The sequence below is a fragment of the Erythrolamprus reginae genome, chromosome 3 (genome assembly GCF_031021105.1).
Source record: "Erythrolamprus reginae isolate rEryReg1 chromosome 3, rEryReg1.hap1, whole genome shotgun sequence".
NCBI classification, from domain to species: Eukaryota; Metazoa; Chordata; class Lepidosauria; order Squamata; family Dipsadidae; genus Erythrolamprus; species Erythrolamprus reginae.
In genome coordinates this window covers 206,353,417-206,375,639 of record NC_091952.1, presented here as the reverse complement: position 1 = coordinate 206,375,639, position 22,223 = coordinate 206,353,417, and the positions used below count along the sequence as shown (strand labels likewise).

General features: G+C 40.1%; 1 protein-coding gene across 1 annotated transcript in view; it reads right to left on the bottom strand.

The window, feature by feature from the left end:
* The window catches only part of LOC139164944 (desmoglein-2-like), a 35,886-nt gene extending 14,879 nt beyond the window's left edge, over window positions 1–21,007 (bottom strand). The window contains exons 1-8 of the mRNA XM_070747692.1: window positions 20,745–21,007; window positions 8,857–8,892; window positions 7,015–7,143; window positions 5,083–5,244; window positions 4,770–4,914; window positions 3,414–3,580; window positions 781–915; window positions 506–691 (exon numbers count right to left, since the gene is read on the bottom strand). Of these exons, the coding sequence (XP_070603793.1) occupies window positions 506–691; window positions 781–915; window positions 3,414–3,580; window positions 4,770–4,914; window positions 5,083–5,244; window positions 7,015–7,143; window positions 8,857–8,892; window positions 20,745–20,777 (993 nt within the window). The 5' untranslated portion in view covers window positions 20,778–21,007. The remainder of the gene's footprint in view (window positions 1–505; window positions 692–780; window positions 916–3,413; window positions 3,581–4,769; window positions 4,915–5,082; window positions 5,245–7,014; window positions 7,144–8,856; window positions 8,893–20,744) is intronic.
* Between the last annotated feature and the right edge of the window lie 1,216 nt (window positions 21,008–22,223).

The window sequence follows — 22,223 nt, the reverse complement described above, 5'->3', positions numbered from 1 at the left end:
TCTTAAGTTTTCATGTCATTGTATCAAATGGAGATTGAGGCACAGAAGAGAACAAAGCACATCTAGATACATCAAGTAATTGAGTTACAAATCTCTATTCACCCTTATTCTTGGGCATACAAAAACAGGGGATGTCTCAACCTCTTGTTAACTAACTCAGCTTGATAATGGTTATAAAAAAACCCTGATATTATATTATCCCACAGTGTTAAAATAAAACAAGGATTGTAATATAATTTGGCAACAGAAATTGAACTGTTTAAATTATTATGAAGTATGACAATCTGAATTAATTGTTGCTCTCTGTGGGCATGTAGGTAGACATGCAGAATACAACTATAAAATTTCATCATAATGGAAACAAAGCAGAGATGTGGTTAAAATCTGTGCAGAATACTCATACAGAACACATGAGCTTGCCATTGGGCTGTATGCTGTCATTGTTTTCTTCTTTTGCTAGGTACCCTTACCGGATTGAGGTCAATGTTTCTCCCCATCCACTAACCTTAATTATAGTAAGAATTCCTTGGTTGGTTTGTGAATCTGTTTCTATGCGGAAATAGCCTCCTTCATTGCCAGACACAATCATAAAGTTTGCCAGCCAGTTATCAGTAAATTGTTCATCGCTATCAAAGACGTCCAGGCGCATGATTTCCACATTAGCTATATTTTCCTTTATGCTTCCTTCATACTGTAAATAAACAAGACTTTTAGAATACATCTTTCGGATCATAATTGTAGAAACTCGCCCAAATAATAGCAAGCACACTTTTTACTCACCACAGCCTTACTAAATGTAGGGATATTGTCATTAACATCCAGAATCTTGATCTGTAAAGTAGTCACTTGAGCATTCCCATTTTCTTTTCCATCAAGGTCTTTTGCTTCCACAACCAAGGAATAACTATTATGTAGCTGCAGAACAGTCAAATAGCATGAAAGATAGGATATACAAAACAGTGTCTAAGCCAGTGTTTCTCAATTATGTTCTGTTACACCCCCACAGGTAGAAGTAAACATTTCCTCCTCCCCCAACTCTCCACCCGCAAAGTTGCGCATTTTCTCTGAAAAAACTCAAGCGCCTTTTCAGTATGATTGGGATGTAATGTGTGACGCCTTAATTTATTTGGCTTCATGCTGTCCTCTGACAACATTTTTAGACACAGTAAACATACCGGTCTTTCCTCGTCTCCCATCATAGTCACAGTAAAGCCAAGCGCTACATACTCTTTGCTTTGTCATATTTCCTTGTCTTACCTTTTCGGGAGACTTACATTTGTCTCATTATCTCCGTCTCTCTTCTCCTTTCTTTCTATCCCTGTTAAATACTGTATTTTTCCATGGTGTCTCTTAAGGGTTTGTTATCTGCACTTCATATCTCCTGTTCTGCTGTGTGCTATTGTTCGGTGCAAAACCCCCTACTCCCTGTGGCTAAAAAACACATTCCCTGGGGTCACCCCCTGACATTGCTCTACACCCCCCCGAGGGGGGGCTACCCCACTATCAGAAAAACACAGGTCTAAGCGAAAGGTTGAATGGCACCCCCCTATAGCTGAAAAAGAATTGTGTCCCCAACAGGGGAACCTTAAAGAGTGAGTGGGATCCAATATCTCCCTAGAGATTGCTGAATTACAACCAGCAGTATCTGTAACTTCTGGCCACACTTGAAGTCTACACATTACTCCTCTTTTTTTTTTTTGAAAGCCCATGGTAGGCAGTAGAGAAATCTAACACCTCCTTTTTGCTGCTAGAACACAAAGTATTCTGAACCACAGTAGTGAAAAACGGAAGATTAGAAACCAGAAGATCAGAGAAACAAGGACGCAAAGGTGTAAGCATTCATTGTGGTCCTCATCAAAAAATAAGGACATTTTCTTTTTGTAACCCTCTGAAATAATAATAAAAAAGGCTCACAACCATAGAGAGACTTTGCAGGAGAGTGACATAAAAAACTACATCTCCACAATGTATAAATATTTCATAAACATTCAGAATAGTCATTAGAGAGCCTAGATCCAGCGAAAATGAAACAAGGTTTTTGAAAAAATATACAAATATTAGATTATGCATTTTTGTTTATGCACATATATATCATTAAATATATATTTTATTTATTAGACTTACACACCAATGACTAAAAAATATTATTTTTAAGCCAACTCATAGCCCAGATATTCCGCTAAAATCTGCTGCAAGTCTCATGAGGAAGAACCCATTTCAGGTACTCATGCTGAACTTCAAAGCGGAGATTCAAAGATCAATTAGATCTGGACCAGGGGTAGGCAAAGTTGGCTCTTCTATGACTTGTGGACTTCAACTCCCAGAATTCCTGAGCCAATCCGGCTAACTCAGAAAGTCTGGGAGTTAAAGTCCACAGGTCATAGAAGAGCCAACTTTGCCTACCCTGGTCTGGACCATTAGATAAATATCAAAGGAATCTTCTGAGAATTTGACAGAGTAAATCCTATCCAGCTTAGCTTTTATTAATGATTGTGTTTAACTAAGTTAACTACTTTATCTATTTTATTTATTTATTTGTCAAGCATGTACAGGAAAGTAGTTTGTATAAACATAAGTAAAAAGTAGTGATAAAAGAAGACCATGGGACAATAGGACAGGGATGGTAAACACAATGGTGTGCGCTTATGACTCCCCCTTTCAGACCTCTTAGAAACAGGGAGAGGTTAACTCTAGTTTTTGTACTTGCCGGTCCTTTGTGAAATGTTATGACTTTGAAGTACAGGTAGTCCCCAACTTATCGCCATAGCTGAACCCAAAAGTTCTGTTGTTAATCAAGGCAGTTATTAAGTGAGTTGTGCCCCAACAAATGATCTTTGTTTGCCACAATTGTTAAGCAAATCACTGCAATTGTTTGGTGAACAATGCTATCATTAAGCAAATCCGTCTTCCCATATTGATTTTGCTAATCAGAGGTTGGTTGAGAAGGTTACATATAGTAATCAAATGACCCCAGAACAATGCAACTGACACAATCATTTTTAAAGCACTGTTGTAACTTGGAACGGTCACTAAACAAAAGGTTGCAAGTTGACGACTACCAGTGTTAGTATGATGGACTGGCTTATTAACAGTTTCTATATCTTTAAATTATTTGGAAACTGAAGGTAGGATAGTGAGTGACATTTAGCTTACTGGGAATGATCAAGAAGGCAACTGTAATTTCTCCTTTTACATGCAGCATACCCAACTTGCTGAAAAACTGTTCCTTGGACCTGAAAAAACAATCCGGGCCAGGAAGAGAAGAAGGGGATTAATGGAGAATGGTTGCTTCTCTCTTGTTCCGTAAAGGAATGTTCATGAAAGCTTAGTATCTTCCATCCTTCTACCAACCTTAAAAAGAAATTAAATAAACAAGAAACTCTTAAAATAATATTATAAGAGAGAGAAAATACCTCTCTGTCAAGCTGGAATGTTGCTGTCCGAACTTCGCCTGTTGCTCGATTAATGACGAATGCATTAAGATCATTAGGTTCTTGGGAAATAATCCTAAAAGCAATTTTGGAGTTGTTTGTATTGGGCTCATCTGCGTCAGTTACATTTATCTTCAGCACAAGAGTATCTAAGAAGAGTAAGCATATTACAAGGGTATATCAAACAGCAACAGCCAGGAGAGCCTATTTCCTTCCTGACCTCAATAACTGTCCTGCTTTTAAAAAAATGGACATAAGTCACTTTTTCAGCGCCGTTGTAACTTCATATGGTCACTGAATGGACTATTGTAAGTTGAGGACTGCAAGTTCCTAAATGAAAAGCAGATTATATAAACCCAAGCAAATATTCAGTGGCAGAATAGGCATGCTGGAAAGGGAAGCTATATTTATGTCATCCCAATAAAAGATGGGTGCTGCTAAAAGCATCACTATAAAAATTTATCCTAAGCAGCAATGTACCTCAGACTGTTATGATTCTACCAAATGCATTACAAGATTTTGCTTTTTTTAATTACTACATAGCAAGGAGAACAAAGTTAAGGAGTAAAGTACATGTAGTCTCTACTCCGTACTGTTTTCAAATTATCGTAAAACTGAAACCAAGATTTTTTGTCTCCTAGACCTTATATTTTAGCTGTCAATAAAACATGGGTTCTCAACTATCTAATTATGCTTTCTAATACCTTAGCCCAGTGATGGCGAACCTATGGCACGGGTGCCACAGGCGGCGTGCAGAGCCATATTTGGTGGCACGCAAGCCGTTGCCCTAGCTCAGCTCCAATGTGCATGTGTGTGCCAGCCAGCTGATTTTTGGCTTGCAAGGAGGCTCTGGGGGAGTGTTTTTGGCTTCCAGAATGCTTCTGGGGGGATGAGTGTGGGCATTTTTACCCTACACCGGCTCCAGGAAGCCTTTGGAGCCCATGGTGGGCGAAACACAAGCCTACTGGGCCCACCAGAAGTTGGGAAACAGGCCATTTCCAACTTCCAGAGGGCCTCCAGAGGGGCGGGGAGCTGTTTTTGCCCTCCCAAGGCATTGAATTATGGGTGTGCGCACTCATGCATGCGCGATAGCGTGCACACATGCTCATTCGGTACCCAAGGAAAAAAAGGTTTCTCCATCACTGCCCTAGCCCAACAATACTATAAAATAAAAATCTGTGATATTTCTACACTATTGCAATTCAATCAATGAAATACTTATTTGTGACAAGGGCACAGAGGCAATAGGAAGGAAGGAATGGATTCAAAATAATTCTACAGGGAAAAGAATATAAATGCTGAGTAGAATGAAAACGTACATAAAAGGCTAGAACGTACCCACATCACATAATTCTTCAACAGAACCACTGAAAGATGTTTGTGAAAACACTGGGCTATTGTCATTTACATCCAGAACTCTAACCCGCAGATCTACTGGCCTTTCCAGATTTTCACCTCTTTGATTCATGGCATAGCCTCTCAGCTAAAAGAATATTAATGAGAAGTTTACATGATTAATTTCATTAAATTTATTCAATTAACAGAAAAATAAGAATAATTATCACTGAATCTTTTCCGTTGGCACATTTAGAAAAACAAAAACAAAATCGAGCCAATAACTGATATGAATCTATCATTTTCATCTGCTTACAAGGAACGATGGTGTTTGTTCCCGATCAACTATTCCAGTTATGTTCAATTCTCCAGTCTTCCCATTAATCACAAACAAATGATATGGTGGTTCTGTGACTCCTGGGCCAGAAATGGTGTAAGTAATAATTATTCCTGGTTCAACATCTTTGTCGGACCGAATCTATATCGAATAGGAGAAAAGAAGCAATATTTATTGTTTGTCTCTGAAACTTAAAACAAATATGTTTTAATCTTTAAAAAAGATAATTACTAAGAAAACTAAAATAACATAAATCTTTAAGTAAAGTTGTGTAAAACTTTTTTATTCTGGGAATGTAAGATTCTGAAAAACTCTAGAAAAACTCCCTTTTTCCTCTGGACCAGGGCTCTCCAAACTTGGCTACTTTAAGACTTGTGGAATTGAAGTCCACAACTTTGCCAAACTTGAAGACCTCTTTTCTGGACCATTCCAATCTATGTACTTCAAGTTTGGTCCAGCAATTTCCTGTATGGAAGAAGTGGTTTGTGTTGGTCTGGAGGTGGCCTACTTAATTATTTAATCAGAGAATTATAGAAATATCAAAAATGACTTAATTCCATACCCAAGCCAAGTGTTTGTATGAACCAGTCTTTATAAACTTAAAGTGGACAATATTTTAAGAGTTAGGTAAGATGGGTGATTACATGTACTGTAGGTAGAAAAGGCTGTCCACACAACTAAATGGAGAACAGGAACGATTTCATAGAACCTCCTTCGTGCAAATGAAATGAAATAGTATAAATTGGTCTATGTACTGATGTTCTCTTGTGGTCCATTATCCAAGATTTAACTAATAATTAAATGAAATAAATAATCTAGCTCAGTGTTTTTCAACCAGTGTGCCGCGAGACATGGTCAGGTGTGCCACGAAGCTCAGAGAAAGAAAGAGAGAGAGAGAAAGCAAGAGAGAGAAAGAGTGAGCGAGCGAGAGAGAAAGAGAACAAGAGAGAGAGAAAGCAAGAGAGAGAAAGAACAAGAAAAAGAAAGAGAGAGAGAGAGAAAGAGAACAAGAGAGAGAGAAAGAGAACAAGAGAGAAAGAGAAAGGGAGGGAAGGAGAGAGAGAGAAAGACATAGAGGGAGGGAGGGAGGGAGAGAGAAAGAGCAAAAAAGAGAGGAAGGAAGGAAGAGAAAGAAAGAGGGATGGAGAGAAAGAAAGAGGGAGGGAGAGAGAAATAGAGTGAAAGGGAGGAAGAGAGAGAGAGAGAATTTTTTTGTCCAAACTTTTTTTAGCAGCCCCCCCCCCAATGTGCCCCAGGGTTTCGTAAATGTAAAAAATGTGCCGCGGCTCAAGAAAGGTTGAAAATCACTGATCTAGCTAAATAATTACATTTCTCATTATCATAGAGGGAGGCAAAAGTCTTTTTAGTTAATTCTCAATTTTGTCAGGTAGGAGAGAAAAGGGCAAATATATTGAATCCCTTTAATAAGATTACTGTATTATAATTTAACTATACTAAATAATAATTGTTGTCATTTTGATTTTTCCCAGTAATGAACTCAAATTAACAATAGCAATAGCATTTAAACTTATATATTGCTTTACAGTGCTTTACAGCCCTTTCTAACCAATTTATAGAAAGTAAGCATATTGCCCTCAAGAATCTGGGTCCTCATTTTACCAACCTCGGAAGGATGGAAGGCTGAGTCAACCTTGAGCCTACTGAGATTCGATCTGCCAAACTGCTAACAGCTGGTGATCAGCAGAAGTAGCTTGCAGTACTGCACACTAACCACTGCACCACCGAGGCTCTTATTGTACAAGTGGTAGTTCAAATTGTACAACTGGTTTATATGGTCGTGTTACTCAATCTGACACTTTCTATACTTGATAGGATTGCAACTCTAGTCCACGTTGAGAAAAGCTGTTAAGGACAAAATAAAAGTCATATTTGTTTTTAAGCTTGACTTACCCTAGCAATTGGGTTCTTGTTGGAATTGTCACGCTCTTCCCAGATCATGGCAGGTGGGACAATCCATTCTCGCTTTTGCCTGATTAGACTCTTCTGACGGAATACTTGCTCAGGCCTTCCGCCAAGAATCTGTGAGGAAATTCAGTTTTATTTGAAACACTTCCTTATTGCCATATTTGGAAAGCCTGTCATTTTAAATGCATGTTCTTATTTTTCATATAAATACTCTAGTGGGATTTGTAACAGAAAATACATGGTGTGCTTCAATATAAGCAACAACACAATATTTGCATAATAAGGACTGTCATTATTTCTATTAAAATATGTATGCTCTGAAAAACTATAAGCACTGTTAGTCTTACAACAAGGAAATATTAATAATAATAATAATTATTATTATTTATTAGATTTGTATGCCATCCCTCTCCGAAGATTTGGGGTGGCTCACAACAACAGAAGCAGTGTACAAATCCATTTTTTAAAAATCCAATTTAAAACCCTTATATTAAAATAATCACACAATCCAATCAAACCATACACCAACCTTGACAATTGGGGTGTGTGTTAATTTCCCCATGCCTGGTGGCAGAGATGAGTTTTTAATGACTTACGAAAGGTGAGGAGGCTGGGGGCAGTCCTAATCTCTGGGGGGAGTTGGTTCCAGAGGGCCGGGGCCGCCACAGAGAAGGCTCTTCCCCTGAGTCCCGCCAGATGACATTGTTTAGTCGACGGGACCCAGAGAAGGTCAACTTTGTGGGACCTAATCGGCTGCTGGGATTTGTGCGGCAGAATGCGGTCTCGGAGGTATTCTGGTCCGATACCATGTAGGGTTTTATAGGTCATTACCAACATTTTGAATTGTGACCGGAAATTGATCAGCAGCCAGTGAAGGCTGCGGAGTGTTGATGAGACATGGGCATATCTGGAGAGGCCCATGATTGCTCTCGCAGCCGCATTCTGCACGATCTGAAGTTTCCGAACACTCTTCAAAGGTAGCCCCATGTAGGGAGAATTGCAATAGTCGAACCTTGAGGTGATGAGGGCATGAGTGACTGTGAGCAATGACTCCCAGTCCAAATGGGGCCGCAACTGGTGCACCAGGTGAACCTGGGCAAATGCCCTCCTCGCCACAGCTGAAAGATGGTGCTCTTATGTAAGCTGTGGATCGAGGAGGACGCCCAAGTTGTGGACCCTCTCTGAGGGGGTCAGTAATCCCCCCCAGGGTAATGGATGGACAGATGGAATTGTCCTTGGGAGGCAGAACCCACAGCCACTCTGTCTTGTCAGGTTGAGTTTGAGCCTGTTGATACCTATCCAGACCCCAACAGACTCCAGGCACCGGCACATCACTTCCACTGCTTCACTGACTGGACACTGACTGTTGTTTTAATCTATGGTTTCTGTAACATATTACAGTGCTTTTTCAAGAAGCAACTGCACTTTTGGGTTTTTCTTTTAAGATGTTTGGCTTCTTATCCAAGAAGTTACTTCAGCTCTGACTGGATGATAGGGAATGTAAGGATTTAGACTCATTGTAAACCACTGATCATTTGTAAGGGGTATAAATCCTTCCATCCCCCACCATCCAGTCAGAGCTGAAACTTCTTGGATAAGAAGTGAAATACTGTATCTTCAAAGAAAAACTAGAAAGTCCAGTTGACTCTTCAAAAAGCACCTTTACTGGATGATTGAGGATTGCCATAGACATTCTATATATCATATATACACTTGACAATCGTTGGAAATACATTACTTAGAACATTTTGCCTAAACCTTTAAAAACCTTCTTAATAATACACATAAACATACGCAGAAAACCCCTTCAAATTGATCGTCTCTTACCTCCAAATGAAGTCCATTTCCAAAGATTACATAACTCTGCAATAGACAGATACAGCAATTAAAAATATAATTAGCCTCTCAATATAAACCATTAAGAAAATTAAACACTGCAATATTTTAGCATCACTGAAATCTAATTAAAATAGTTCACATTACTCCATCCAGACATTAAGCATATTTAAACTATTTTTAAAATAATGAAATGGATGCATATTTAAAACCAAATCAGTGTTATGTTTTCACATTTAATATGGTCAGAAAATGGAAGCAAACTATGGAATTTCATAGATGTGAATATAAACAAAACGTGAAAACAGTTGGATCATCATTAATGGGTCAATATTGTTAGATTTGCATTTTAGGTAAGTGTTAACAAGACATAGGAAGCAAATTCAAACATGATCCAATGCCCCTTGACGATTGAAACAAACCTTGAAATGAATTAATTACATTTTAGTACCTAAGATTATATAGCCACCTGTATTGTTTAAATAATGGTTTACCACATACATTCTAACACAATAAACAATTGTGTCAAATACAATTACAGTATCATTAACAAGATGATCTAGAAATGTCAGCTTGGTATAGTTTTTTAAAAAGTGATTTGGCTTAATCTGTTTTTAGTTAATATCTTCATTTTAGCTAAGCTTTTATTTAAAAAAAAATACTGTCGTTTTCTCATTCTAATATGCCCACCTTATACAGACAATATTTTAGATACTGGCAAACAAGAATGTATTTGGAGTTTCAACTTGAAAAACCACGGGCTTTTATAAATTGTGAACAGATAACAGCTTTGTGCTAAGGAAACTAAAAGTATACCCAATGTTTATCTGGAATATTGGCAGCCATTTTATTTAATTTATTTACCGTATTTGATCAGATTTCTACGCCACCCTTCTCCTAAGACTCAGGGTGATTCATAACAAAGAATACAATATATAAAGAAATCTAATATTTAAATATTTAAATGTACTAAAAATCTTGCTACTAAAAGCATAAAGATCTAATTTAAGTTAATTCTAAAAACCTCTACATATTTAAGAAACAGACATCCATATTTTTTCTAATTATTCTTCATTAAAGGGCTGGGTGCCCCCAAGCCTGTCAACAGAGATATGTTTTCAGGGCTTTGCAAAAGACTGCGAGGGTGGGGGCGGTGCAAATCTCCAGGGGGAGTTGATTCCAGAGGGGCAAGGGCTGCCACAGAGAAGGCTCTTCCCCTAGGCCCTGCCAGAAAGCATGGCCTGTCTGACAGGACCTGGAGAAGGCCACCTCTGTGGGAACTAATCAATTGCTGGGATACATAAGGCAGAAGACGGCCCCATAGGTAATTTTGTCCCATGCCATGTAGGGCTTTATAGCTCATAACCCGGGTGATGGATGGACAGGTGGAATTGTCCTTGGGAGGCAGGACCCCCAACCACTCTGTCTTCTCAGGGTTGAGCTTCAGCCTGTTGACACCCATCCAAATCTTAACAGCCTCCAGACACTGGCACATCACTTCCACTGCTTCGCTGAGTTGTCACGGGTGGAGATGTATAGCTGAGTGTCATCAGCATACTAATGGTAACTCACCCTGTATCATAGGATGATCTCACCCAGCAGTTTCATGTAGATATTAAACATGGGGACAGAGGAGAAGACTGGCCCCTGAGGAACTTCCTCCCTCAAGGAAGTGTTGACAACCTCCTGGACCCAGCTGTGTCACCTCCCTGCTGGCCGAAAGGAGGGACACGGGTCCAATAAACAGGTGGAGGAGATAACAGCTCCTATGGCCGAGTCCACTTCATCAGACATTTCCAGGTTAAATCCTCCAACAAAACAGGACTAAGACGTGCCCCTGCCACTTCAACTGACTCGTTGTCAGCCGATACTGCATTCCAATTGAAGTTGATGTCTGTGTGAAAAACTCATTAAATTGCTCAGCAATTCCCTGTAAATGTTCGTCGACCCCCCCCCCCCCCCAATTGAGGAGGGAGGGAGTCACCCAAAACAGGGCAGCTGGGCTGGATTCCAGTGATGCAATCAAGGTAATATGATATGCATATCTTGCCACCTTGAGCGCCACTTGGTAAGTCTTAATATGAGCTCTTACAGGTGTTCAGTTAGATCCAGATTTACTTTTCCTCCAATCCGTCTCTAGATGTCTCTTCTGGTGTTCTATCCCCCGAGTTCCTCAGTGAACCAGGGAGATCTCCAGGGTCTACTGCCATGGAGAGGTCACAAAGGCACAATCCATCCAAGAGCCCTCTTGCAGCCGCATTCCAGGCCGTTATTAGGGACTTCACTAATCGTGTACAAGCAAATCCAGTAACAGCCCAAGCAGCTTCTAAAAGCCCTCTGGGTCCATTAAGCACCTGGGGCTGAATCACCTAATCAGTTACGCCTCCCTGCGGGGAAGGATTGGAGCCTTAAAATTGAGCTGTATCAGAAAATGATCCAACCATGACAAAGGCAAAGTGTCTAAGCCCCTTAAATTCAGATTATTGCTCAACTTTCTCTAGAAAGTTCAGACTGACACCTAAATCCTCTTTGTTTTTACAGTCAAGTTCTGTATAGGGGAAAATACTTATGTAGACACAATTATTAATTTATTTATTTAATTTTTATTTACATCAACTCCATATTTTGATAATGGAATCAGTAGAGCAGAAATATCTTCTTTGTGTTGTAAATATAGTTCCAATCCCCTATGAAAATAGCATCCTCCTAGGTGCAGATGTGATGCTCCCACTTAAGGAAAAGTAGAGATAAGAAGGCAGGTTCCCCTTATTAATACATCCTAGTTATATTCAATTCTGAAGCTTAAGTGTGTATTTGCAATGAATCATGAAACCATACATTGGGTCATTGAACCCAATGACCTCCCTGTAGTTGATGTTGCAACTAAAATTCCTTGGGCATGCAGGCTATTACATTGGGATGAACACTCAATGTTTCTAAAAGGCACCAGGCTGGAAACGGGTGATATCATTACTTTAGGAATGCATGGAAGTCATAGATCTTACTGAACTCAATCAACTGACTCATCACAAATATCTCTTAAACTAACTTTCTTCAGGGTGGTGTTCTTCAAATACAGTGTGTAAAAACTCAGATTTCATTGGTTAAAAGCCATCAGGTTGAGGAAGTTTCTCTAAAAACTCCAGGTTACCAAATAATAGTGGGAAAGATTCAGGTTTCTGTATCTGCTACTAGTTAGTGATCATTCATAGTTCTACCAAAAATTGCTTTAAGTGGCTTATAAATAAAAAATTTAAAAAAATAAGTTTATGGATGTAAAATTTAAAAAACAATATGAGAGGACTATAAAAAAAACAATAAATTCCACAGATGAACAAATATAAGGTGCTCCACAACCAAATACAGTATGCTTTATAGCACAATTGTGAAAATGATTAAAACTATAACAAACAGAAATATCTATAATTTCTTTGGAGCTTAGGAAGAATTCTAATATTTCACCAAGACAATAACATACATTACCATAATTAAACATAAGAAAAAGGATCACGTATGAAAGACGGCCTTCAAAGGAAAGATAATTAGAATATCAAATTGCATTGGTGCATCTACATATGTGAATCCATTCATTGGTTAGAAGTTGTCCTCAGAAACAGAAATGAAATGATGAAAATTGAACTTGATTCAATTAATGATTAAAATTAATTTTCTGAAATATTTAGCCTATTCTGAAAAGGATGCCACATCTACCTATAAACACAAATCATTTTCTTTTCACAAAAGGTTTATTTGAACGTGTCCCAAATACACTTTGATAGAAAAAACCAGGCCAATGAGCCATAAACATGGTTATTCCGTGGTAAGGTCTTTGAATTCAATGGTTCTTACTTTGAAGCATCATGCATATGCTGCTGAAATGATGGACTGATCAGTTTAGTCCAATTTCCTTTATGTAAGGAGGGATACATGAAGTTCTTGTTATACTCAGTTACTTTCACTTCACATTGAAGCAAGGAAGCACGCTGCAATCATTTTTACTCTGCAGTCAACTTGTTCGTAATACTGTATTCCTATATGTGTGTGCATGAAAACTATCGTTCTGTCTCTTCCAGACTGGGCATTTCCAAGAACAATCTTCACTGAACAGTGGAAACTGTTCAGTGCAGATATGGTATCCTCTGTGACAAAAAGCAGGCGAATAGTCTGGTAGACTTCTGAGACTGGTTAAACTTGTTTGAACATAGTTCCTTAGTGACACAACAGTTCAGGAAATTAATTCACGTTTGCAGGAGTTTTCATTTCAGTCTGAATACATGGTGGCACTTCTTTACAATGGGCAGTCATTACCACTAAAGGATTCAAAATATCTCCAAGCATTCCCTGAGACAGGAATACCTCTGTAATTCTAGATAATTACTCCTATAGTTCTGAATTTGAAAAAACTGTTTAAGTTGCATTTCTCCACATACTTGTTTTGGAAATATGTCCTATTTAAGTCAGAGAGAATAAGTATGTAGTTCAGATTGTAAACTGCCTGTGGCAAGTATATACATTATTTAATATCAGTGAAAAGATGGCATGAAAGGGAAACAGAATACAAAACAAAACAAATTAGAGGAGGGGAACTGAGACTAAAAAGAAACAATACATTTGAACCTGCAATTTAAAATTCCCCACTCGTTTTTTCTATTTCACTTAGTTCTGAAGAAAAAAATTGCAATACAAGGAAAAAACAAGCCTTGCCTATGATAAGCTTTAGTGTGAATTATACAAGAAAAATATTGGGCTCAAGCATGAGAGGAGGGAAGTATAATTAGATTAAGGTGGAGTTCCGTTCCTTCAGGAGTATTATGGAAAAGTGTTATTTATCCAAAACATTAATCATCCTCAGATGGCAAAGACAATATAATGGAACTAACAACTTTTTGAACTCAGGGAAGAAAAATCTGAACTTCTGTTTTTTGTTTTCCAACATTTCTAACACTAACAGAGTTGGAAGAGACCATGTAGGTCGTCTAGCATAGTTCCCGCTAAGCTGAGCAGTGAGCAATCGCTCACTTAAAAATCATCATCAACTCAGAGTTTCCAAACCTGCCCAGAAGCCGAGAGGGAAGGAGAGAGAGAGGAAGAGAGGAAGAGAGAGAAACAGATAGAAAAAAGAGAGGAAGGAAAAGAAAAAGAAAAAGAATGGGAGTAAGGAAGAGAGAAAGAAAATAAAAATCTAGTTTGAAACTAGCTCAACTATTTAAGTGGCATTTTGATATTGATAGAGTTGCCCTATTATGAGCTCACTGTTATAGACACACAGTACAGTATTTTATTTTGAAATTCTCTGAGGCAAAACAGGGTGGGTTTTTTATTTATTTGTTTGTTTGTTTATTTATTTATTTAATATTTCTGTGCCGCCCATTACCAAAGGGACTGCCGCTCAGACACTATACTTTTCCGCCCACCCCAAAAAAAATTAGAGTCCAACATACACACAGAGAGAGACTTTTTGAGAGATATGGCAGTCCAGTCCCTCCTTGAAAGCCTCCAGAGATGACGCTCCCACAACTTCTGAAGGCAAAAAAGAAGTTACAGCAGTTCAAATTCCTAACCTTATTATACTTAGTGTTGAAAAGTACCAATCAGGCAAGGCCTCAAAACCTGAGATATTCTAGAAATGAAAGATGTTTATCACCAATCAATGTATAAAGAATCGGCGAATCTAAAATAGGTTTTCTACTAGCCTCTTTACCTATTCAGGAATGAGGAAAATGCTTGATAAAGAGACAGTACAGTGGAACCTCGACATACGAGCAGCTCTACTTACGAGCTACTCGAGATAAGAGCTGGGAGGGGAGCGACATTTTTGTTCACCTCCCGAGCTCACATTCGGGATACGAGCGCCAAGGAGCTGTCTCCTGAAGCCGAACACTAACTTCCGCTTTCGGCTTCAGGAGACAGCTCCTTGGCGCTTGTATCCCGCGTGTTTTAAAAGGTTGCAGCCGGCCTGGGGGGCTCGGGGGGGTCCTGGCAAGCCCCCCAGGCCGGCTGCAACCTTTTAAAACACGTGCGCCGCTTCGCAGCTCTCTGCTGAATCCGGAACGCTAACTTCCGCTTTCGGCTTCAGGAGACAGCTCCTTGGCGCTTGTATCCCGCGTGTTTTAAAAGGTTGCAGCCGGCCTGGGGGGCTCGGGGGGGTCCTGGCAAGCCCCCCAGGCCGGCTGCAACCTTTTAAAACACGCGCGCCGCTTCGCAGCTCTCTGCTGAATCCGGAACGCTAACTTCCGCGTTCGGATTCAGCAGAGAGCTGCGAAGCAGCGCGTGTGTTTTAAAACGTGGCAGCCGGCCTGGGGGGCTCGGGGGGAAGCCCCCGAGCCCCCCAGGCCGGCTGCGACCTTTTAAAACATGCGCACTGCTTCGCAGCTCTCTGCTGAATCCGGAACGCTAACTTCCGCGTTCGGATTCAGCAGACAGCTGCGAAGCAGCGCGCGTGTTTTAAAACATGGCAGCCGGCCTGGGGGGCTCGGGGGGAAGCCCCCGAGCCCCCCAGGCCGGCTGCAACCTTTTAAAACACGCGCGCCGCTTCGCAGCTGGCTGCTGAATCCGGAATGCTAACTTCCGCGTTCGGATTCAGCAGACAGCTGCAAAGCAGCGCGCGTGTTTTAAAACGTGGCAGCCGGCCTGGGGGGCTCGGGGGGAAGTCCCCGAGCCCCCCAGGCCGGCTGCCACGTTTTAAAACAAGCGCGCTGCTTCGCAGCTGTCTCTGAACGCTAACTTCCGCGTTCGGCGGCAGCGGTTTTTGTTGTTGTTGCACGGATTAATTGACTTTACATTGTTTCCTATGGGAAACAATGTTTCGTCATACGAGCGTTCCGACTTACGAGCCTCCTTCCGGAACCAATTAGTCTCGTAAGTCGGGGTTCTACTGTACATATTAAAAGCAACTGAATTTTGTACTGGAGAAACAACGGGCACCTATGCCATTTTCCCCATTAAAATCCTACCCATTCAGTCTTCCACCCCCAATTTTTACCCTTTTGGAAACAAATATAGTTAGATCTATCTTTCCCCCTCTCAACAAGATTGAAAGCCATTTATAAGGAGGGACTTTCAATAACAAAACGTTAAACCTGATTAATAGGTAGTTTAACTTTTAAGTAAAAACCCTCTATAGACGATATTAATTTTGCGCATAAAGAACTAGCAAGATGATTCTATCCTTCTATCACCATTTCCACAGCTCTTGCATGTTCAAAATGAAGGCAGAAGCCTCTTTTGTATAATGCTGAGTCTGGGTTTCAACATTATGCAAAATTCCTTCACAACTGGTTCTCCATTTCAGATATTATTCTAAATTAAAATGAACAAGGATACCAAAATGAGAGTGTGTATACAGGACGATCACTTTACCTCTTCACTCCTCAATGCTGAAGTTAGACGGAAAATGTCTGAATAGGACTCAGGTTGGTTGCATTTCAGGATTTTCAAGGACCTTTTGAAACGTAGTATCCATCTGATCTAATATCTATTTTATGAAGATGCTAATCAGATGCTTTGTGTTAGTCCACTAATGCTTTTGTTGTCGTCCCTCAAATACCTTCAGGAATATTGCTCTTTAATGCATTTTATTTACCATAGCTGCCATAAGCAATATCCCTGATAGAGCTGATTCTCCATTAATTCAACTGATTCACTTTAAGTTCCTTTTAAGGGAAAAGTTGACACTGTATCCCATAGTATTCCACTGTATCCTACAGTATAAATTTTGCATTCCAAAAATTATGTTGTGTAGAGAAGCATTCCTTTCTGTTTCTCCTGAATTTACTACCAGCCAGTTTCATGGAAAGAGTGAAAATTCTAGTACTGTGAGAAGGAAGAGCCGTAGTAATGCTAAGAAGCCATCTTTCCCCATATTGTACATGGTTTTATATGCTCCTCCCAAAATTATTGAGAGTTGAGTAGCGTGCAATTTAAATAAATTATTAGCTTCCTTGATCTGTTCCATTCACTGTATTGGATTATAATACCATGTTTTCCCGAAAATAAGACCCTGTCTTATATTTTTTGAACCCTGAAATAAGCGCCTGGCCTTATTGTCATGCACTCAAAAGCCTGATTGGTCTTATTATCAGGGGATGTCTTATTTTGGGGGCAACAAGGTATACCCCATTACTTTTGGTATAGTTCTGCTAACATACTAAAAATATTTTAGTCTGTCTTGGAGGCATAGTTCCCTCTAAGCTGAGCAGTGAGCAATCGCTCACTTAGAAATCATCATCAACTCAGAGTTTTCCAAACCTGCCCAGAAGCCGAGAGGGAAAGAGTGAGAGGGAAGGAGAGAGAGAGGAAGAGAGGAAGGGAGAGAAAGAGATAGAAAAAAGAGAGGAAGGAAAAGAAAAAGAAAAAGAATGGGAGTAAGGAAGAGAGAAAGAAAATCAAAATCTAGTTTGAAACTAGCTCAACTATTTAAGTGCCATTTTGATATTGATAGAGTTGCCCTATTATGAGCTCACTGTTATAGACACACAGTACAGTATTTTATTTTGAAATTCTCTGAGGCAAAACAGGTTTTTTTTATTTATTTGTTTGTTTGTTTGTTTGTTTATTTATTTATTAATTTATTATTTCTGTGCCGCCCAGTCCCAAAACTATACTTTTCCGCCCACCCCCCAAAAATATTAGAGGGAACACTGCTTGGAGGATTCAAAATTAGTCAGGCTATTGTGCGACTTCTTCCTTAATAAAGTGAGTTTCCTCATACATGAATTATCCAACTTCCCTTTTCTAAATCTTTTGTTGTTCCTCCCATTTGGGGATTCCCTGAAAACAATTCTCTGAATTTTATTTGTAACTTCTACATTAAATTTTCTTATTTTGCTCACAAGCAATGCAATTCTGTGTATTTATTCAAGTTATATGGCTGACCAATTAATCATTGTGACTCTTACAACAGTTAAAAACACAACAACGAAACACACACACACACACACACACACTGTAACTAGCAATCAAGGTATATGCAAGTATTCACAATGAAATCTCAGTAGGAAATCTTCATAGATTGGATGTTTTCAGTGAGGTAACTAAAAATCTATTCGGCACCTTGCAGAATGTGAAACAATAAGACATTTTCCTTTGGTCAAATGTTGGTCGATTTAAATATAAAGTACTGTATTAGCTTTTAACTTGGCAACTTTTACATTTTAAAATTAAACTTCTGCAATATAATTTAACATCATTTTTTCTTTTTTCATTACTGTGAGTTTCATTAACTGTTTTAATTGTAGCTCTTCATGATGGCATAAAAACATGAGAAGGAAATGAAAAAGACTGATAATAAAATTTCTCTTCAAGGATCTCCAGCCCATGAGGAAAAATAAGCCCACAATGGCTTTTCTTGATCATCCCCAACTTTTTTTTTTAAAAAAGGGGGGGAGGTAACTATTATGGACAGGCAGAGTCACAAAGGAAAAAAAAAGGAAGGTGGGAATAAAAAAAATTGGTGACTTGCCAAATGTTTGTCTTCCTTAACTTTCAATGCCATGGACACTTTAAAAAAATTAGTTGCCAAGGTTGAGAAACACTGCTCTAAACTAATCTTTCTGGGACAGCCTCATCCAGATATGCTGGACATAAAGGTCAAGGTTTTAGAAGCTAAGGTCCAAAATCTGAATAGGGTTTAGTGTAGGAAGTTTGATAAAAAAAACGCTGAAGGAAGCATAATATTTCTTTGAAAATGCCTGCTGTTTGAAATATGGGGAAATTCTACTTGTCAATATAAATGAATTACTGGTATGTCTCTTTTCCTGGGGATAGAGATTTTACCACAAATAACAGGTAAATAACCTGTCTGCACCTTATTATCACAGAACATTTTGTCACCAATTTCCTTTACAACTGTCTGGCAATTCTACAAAAATGATCACTTTAACATATTTTATTGGCTGCCATCCCATGCAGAACTCTCTTAATCGCAATAGCAGCCCTGCCAGACCAGCATCTCCTAGTGAGTGTATAGAAATCTTCAAAAAGTGTCAATAGAAAGCAAAAATAGCTGTCCCTTTAAAGAATAAACTAGAGTTAATTTTGCTTTCAATATAGGTAAAGGTAAAGCCACCCCGAGTCTACGGAGAGGGGCGGCATACAAATCTAATTAATAATAATAATAATAATAATAATGATTCCCCTCGCATATATGTGCTAGCTGTTCCCAACTCATCTCCATTTCAAGGCCGAAGAGCCAGCGTTTTCTGAAGACGTCTTTATGGTCATGTGGCCAACATGACTAAATGCTGAATGCCCACAGAATGCTATTACCTTCCATCAAAGGGAATCTCTATTTTTCTACTTGCATTTTTTACGTGCTTTGAACTGCTAGGTTGGCAGAAGCTGCGACAAGTAACGGGAGTTCACTCCATTACATGGTGCTAGGGATTCAAACCGCTAACTGCCCACCTTTTCGATCAACAAGCTCAGCATCTTAGCTGCTGAGCCACTGTGTCCCTCTGCTTCTAATATGTGTGTTGTGTGTGTGTGTATACATGCATACATATACATATGTGTGTGTGTGTATCAACATATAACACACACATATATTCTATCCTTCCTATCAGGATTAGCTCAATTGATGTATAATTATTATTTCATTCCAATTGCCACATTCTACTTATCATTCTACCTACCAGTCTACCTTCCAAGATTACTCTTTGGCATATTTTGCATGTCCCCCCCCCCAAAAAAATGTATTCTCCCTGTCCCCCCACTCCCCCAACTATTTGCCTGTAGATGAGCACATCCCATAGGACTAAACAAGAGATTACTTATCACAAGTCAGTTATTGGGGAGTATTTTGAACTACTACCCCAACAACCATGCCACAGAAGATTCTGGGAATTCTTTTCCCCAGTCATATTCTAGAGGGCACCAGATACCAGGGCAGCCTGTCAGACTTTGTAGAAGAAAGAATTCTAGCAGGCGATTCAAGGGCTGGAAACCTGGTGGCCAATCTCTTTTGTCATCCCCAAAGCAAAGAATAACCATTTTATAGAGCAGTGTTTCTCAATCTCAGAAACTTTTAAGTTGTGTGAACTTTAGCTCCCAGAATTCCCCAATCAATATACTAGCTGGGGAATTCTGGGTTTAAAGTCCCCCTAGCTTAAAAGTTGTTGAAGTGGAGAATCGCAGCTCCAGAGCTTCCTTAAATTATTCCCGCCTTCTTATTCAAATCCAAATTGATCTTCTAAAGCAAAACTATTAAAATGCAGCCAGAACTTGGAACATACAAGCACGAATTTTCAGATTCCCCCCTGCAAACTCAACCACCGAACGAGCCAGTTGAGATTTAAGGTCAGCTGCTTCCATGAAAGCGCCAGACTATATATAAAATTATTCCTGACTTCTTATTCAAATCCAAATTGACCTTCTAAAGCAAACCTATTAAAATGTAAGCAGAACTTGGAACACAGGAGCACAAATTTCCAGATTCCCCACTGCAAACCCAACCACCGAACGAGATTTCAGGTCAGCCTTTCCAAGAAAGCGCCAGACTATATATAAAATGGCAGCCTCGACAAGTTTCTCGCAATATCAAACGCCTCTTTCCCCCCGAAAGGCACTTAAAAAAACCCAACCAACACCTTTCCTTCTTTGCGCACTGAGATAAGCGCGATTAGCATCTGGAGTGAACCTGGGTTCGCAGGGCGTGGCGCGGCTCTTCGGCTGAAAGAGGAGCCACCGTTGTGACCGGTCGCCCCCATTCAGCCTACGGTTCGCCCGCAGAGGAGAGAGCGCGCCGGTTCCTTTTCCAAAAAACCAGGGTCTCCCTAACGCCCCCTTTTCTTTTCCTCGACGGGCATCTGAAGCATCTCCCCTTCATCAAGAGCCGGCACGAGTTGAATAAGCGGGAGCAACAGGTGGGCTTCCAAACTCACCGAGAGTATCCACAGGCCGAGGTATCCAGCCATGGCGCAAAGCCCCCTTGTCCTGAACTCCGGGTCGACAGCAGCAAACCCTTTCCGCTCACCTCTCCGGAAGGGAACTAGGGACTCCGCTTGGAGCGCCTGGACTCTGGGTGGCGGCTTAACCCAACCCCTTTCCTGCTGGTGGGGAGTAATGAAAACAGGGCTGGTTACCAGCGGCGGCGGCGGCAGGGGAGGGGGAAGAGGAAGAGGAACAGCCGAAGGGCGGAGAATGCCGGTCTGAAGGACACACCAGGTAGGTACGGGAGCCTCCTCCGCCCTTGGAGTCAAGTTTCTGCGGGACTGACAAGGGCGCGCGGGGGGAAAGGAACGTTTGCCTTTTTAAGAAGAAAGGGTTGCATTTGCAGAAGGCGCTCCTTTTTCTGGATGTGAAGTTCAGCTTAGACTTTAACCTTAGTTTGTCTAAAGTCGACCTCTCTCCCTTTCTGAAAAGTCTGTAAGGGGCGTGCATAAGCGCACCTCTGTGCCTACCGTCCCTGTCCTACTGTCCTATTGTCCTCTTTTGTCTTACTTGTTACTTAGGTTATGTTTATACAAATTACTACTATCCTGTACATGTTTGGCAAATAAAAATAAACAAACCAATAAATAAAATAAAGTGCGAGGCTTCAAATACAACCGGCGGGGCTTGTTCTTCCTTTTAGATTATTTTATATTACATTACTTGAGTTGGAAGGAACCTTGTAGGTCATCTAGTCCAACCCCCCCCCCAAACCAGGTAAGAGTCCCTACACCATTTTTCACAAATGGCAGTCCAATCTCCTTTTGAAAGTCTCAAGATTATTTTCCTCGATTGTTGGAGGCAAGATGCTGACTTTCAACCACTTAGAGAAGGCTGTAAAGCACTGTGAAGTGGTATATAAGTATTTAGTGATATTGCTATAGTCTTGTGCCGGCTTCCCTTTCCAGTCCACATTCGCCTTGAATTCTATCTCTAGAAGGAGTTTGGAGCTGTCTTATTGGTTTATGTACTTTATCCACCTTGTCTTCAGGATACTCTCCTACATTGTTGTTGGTTGATCCCACTGAAAAAAATAGGGTGCCGGCACAGACTCACGAAGCGCGCTCCTCTCCCCTCTCTTGGGAACTCAAAACTCTGTAACACGCATACCGGGAAACTGGAGAGAAGAAAGGGAATTATAAAAGATTTGTTTTACAAGCAATGTGGCAGATTAATTTTCAGATTATAGACATGGTCTGGGTAAACTGATTTAGCTTTACTAGATAAATGGTCAAAGCAATGGAAACTGCAGTTTAATGTGTCCAAATGTAAAATAATGCACTTGGGGAAAAGGAATCCTCAATCTGAGTATTGTATCGGCAGTTCTGTGTTAGCAAATACTTCAGAAGAAAAGGATTTAGGGGTAGTGATTTCTGAGAGTCTCAAAATGGGTGAACAGTGCAGTCAGGCGGTAGGGAAAGCAAGTAGGA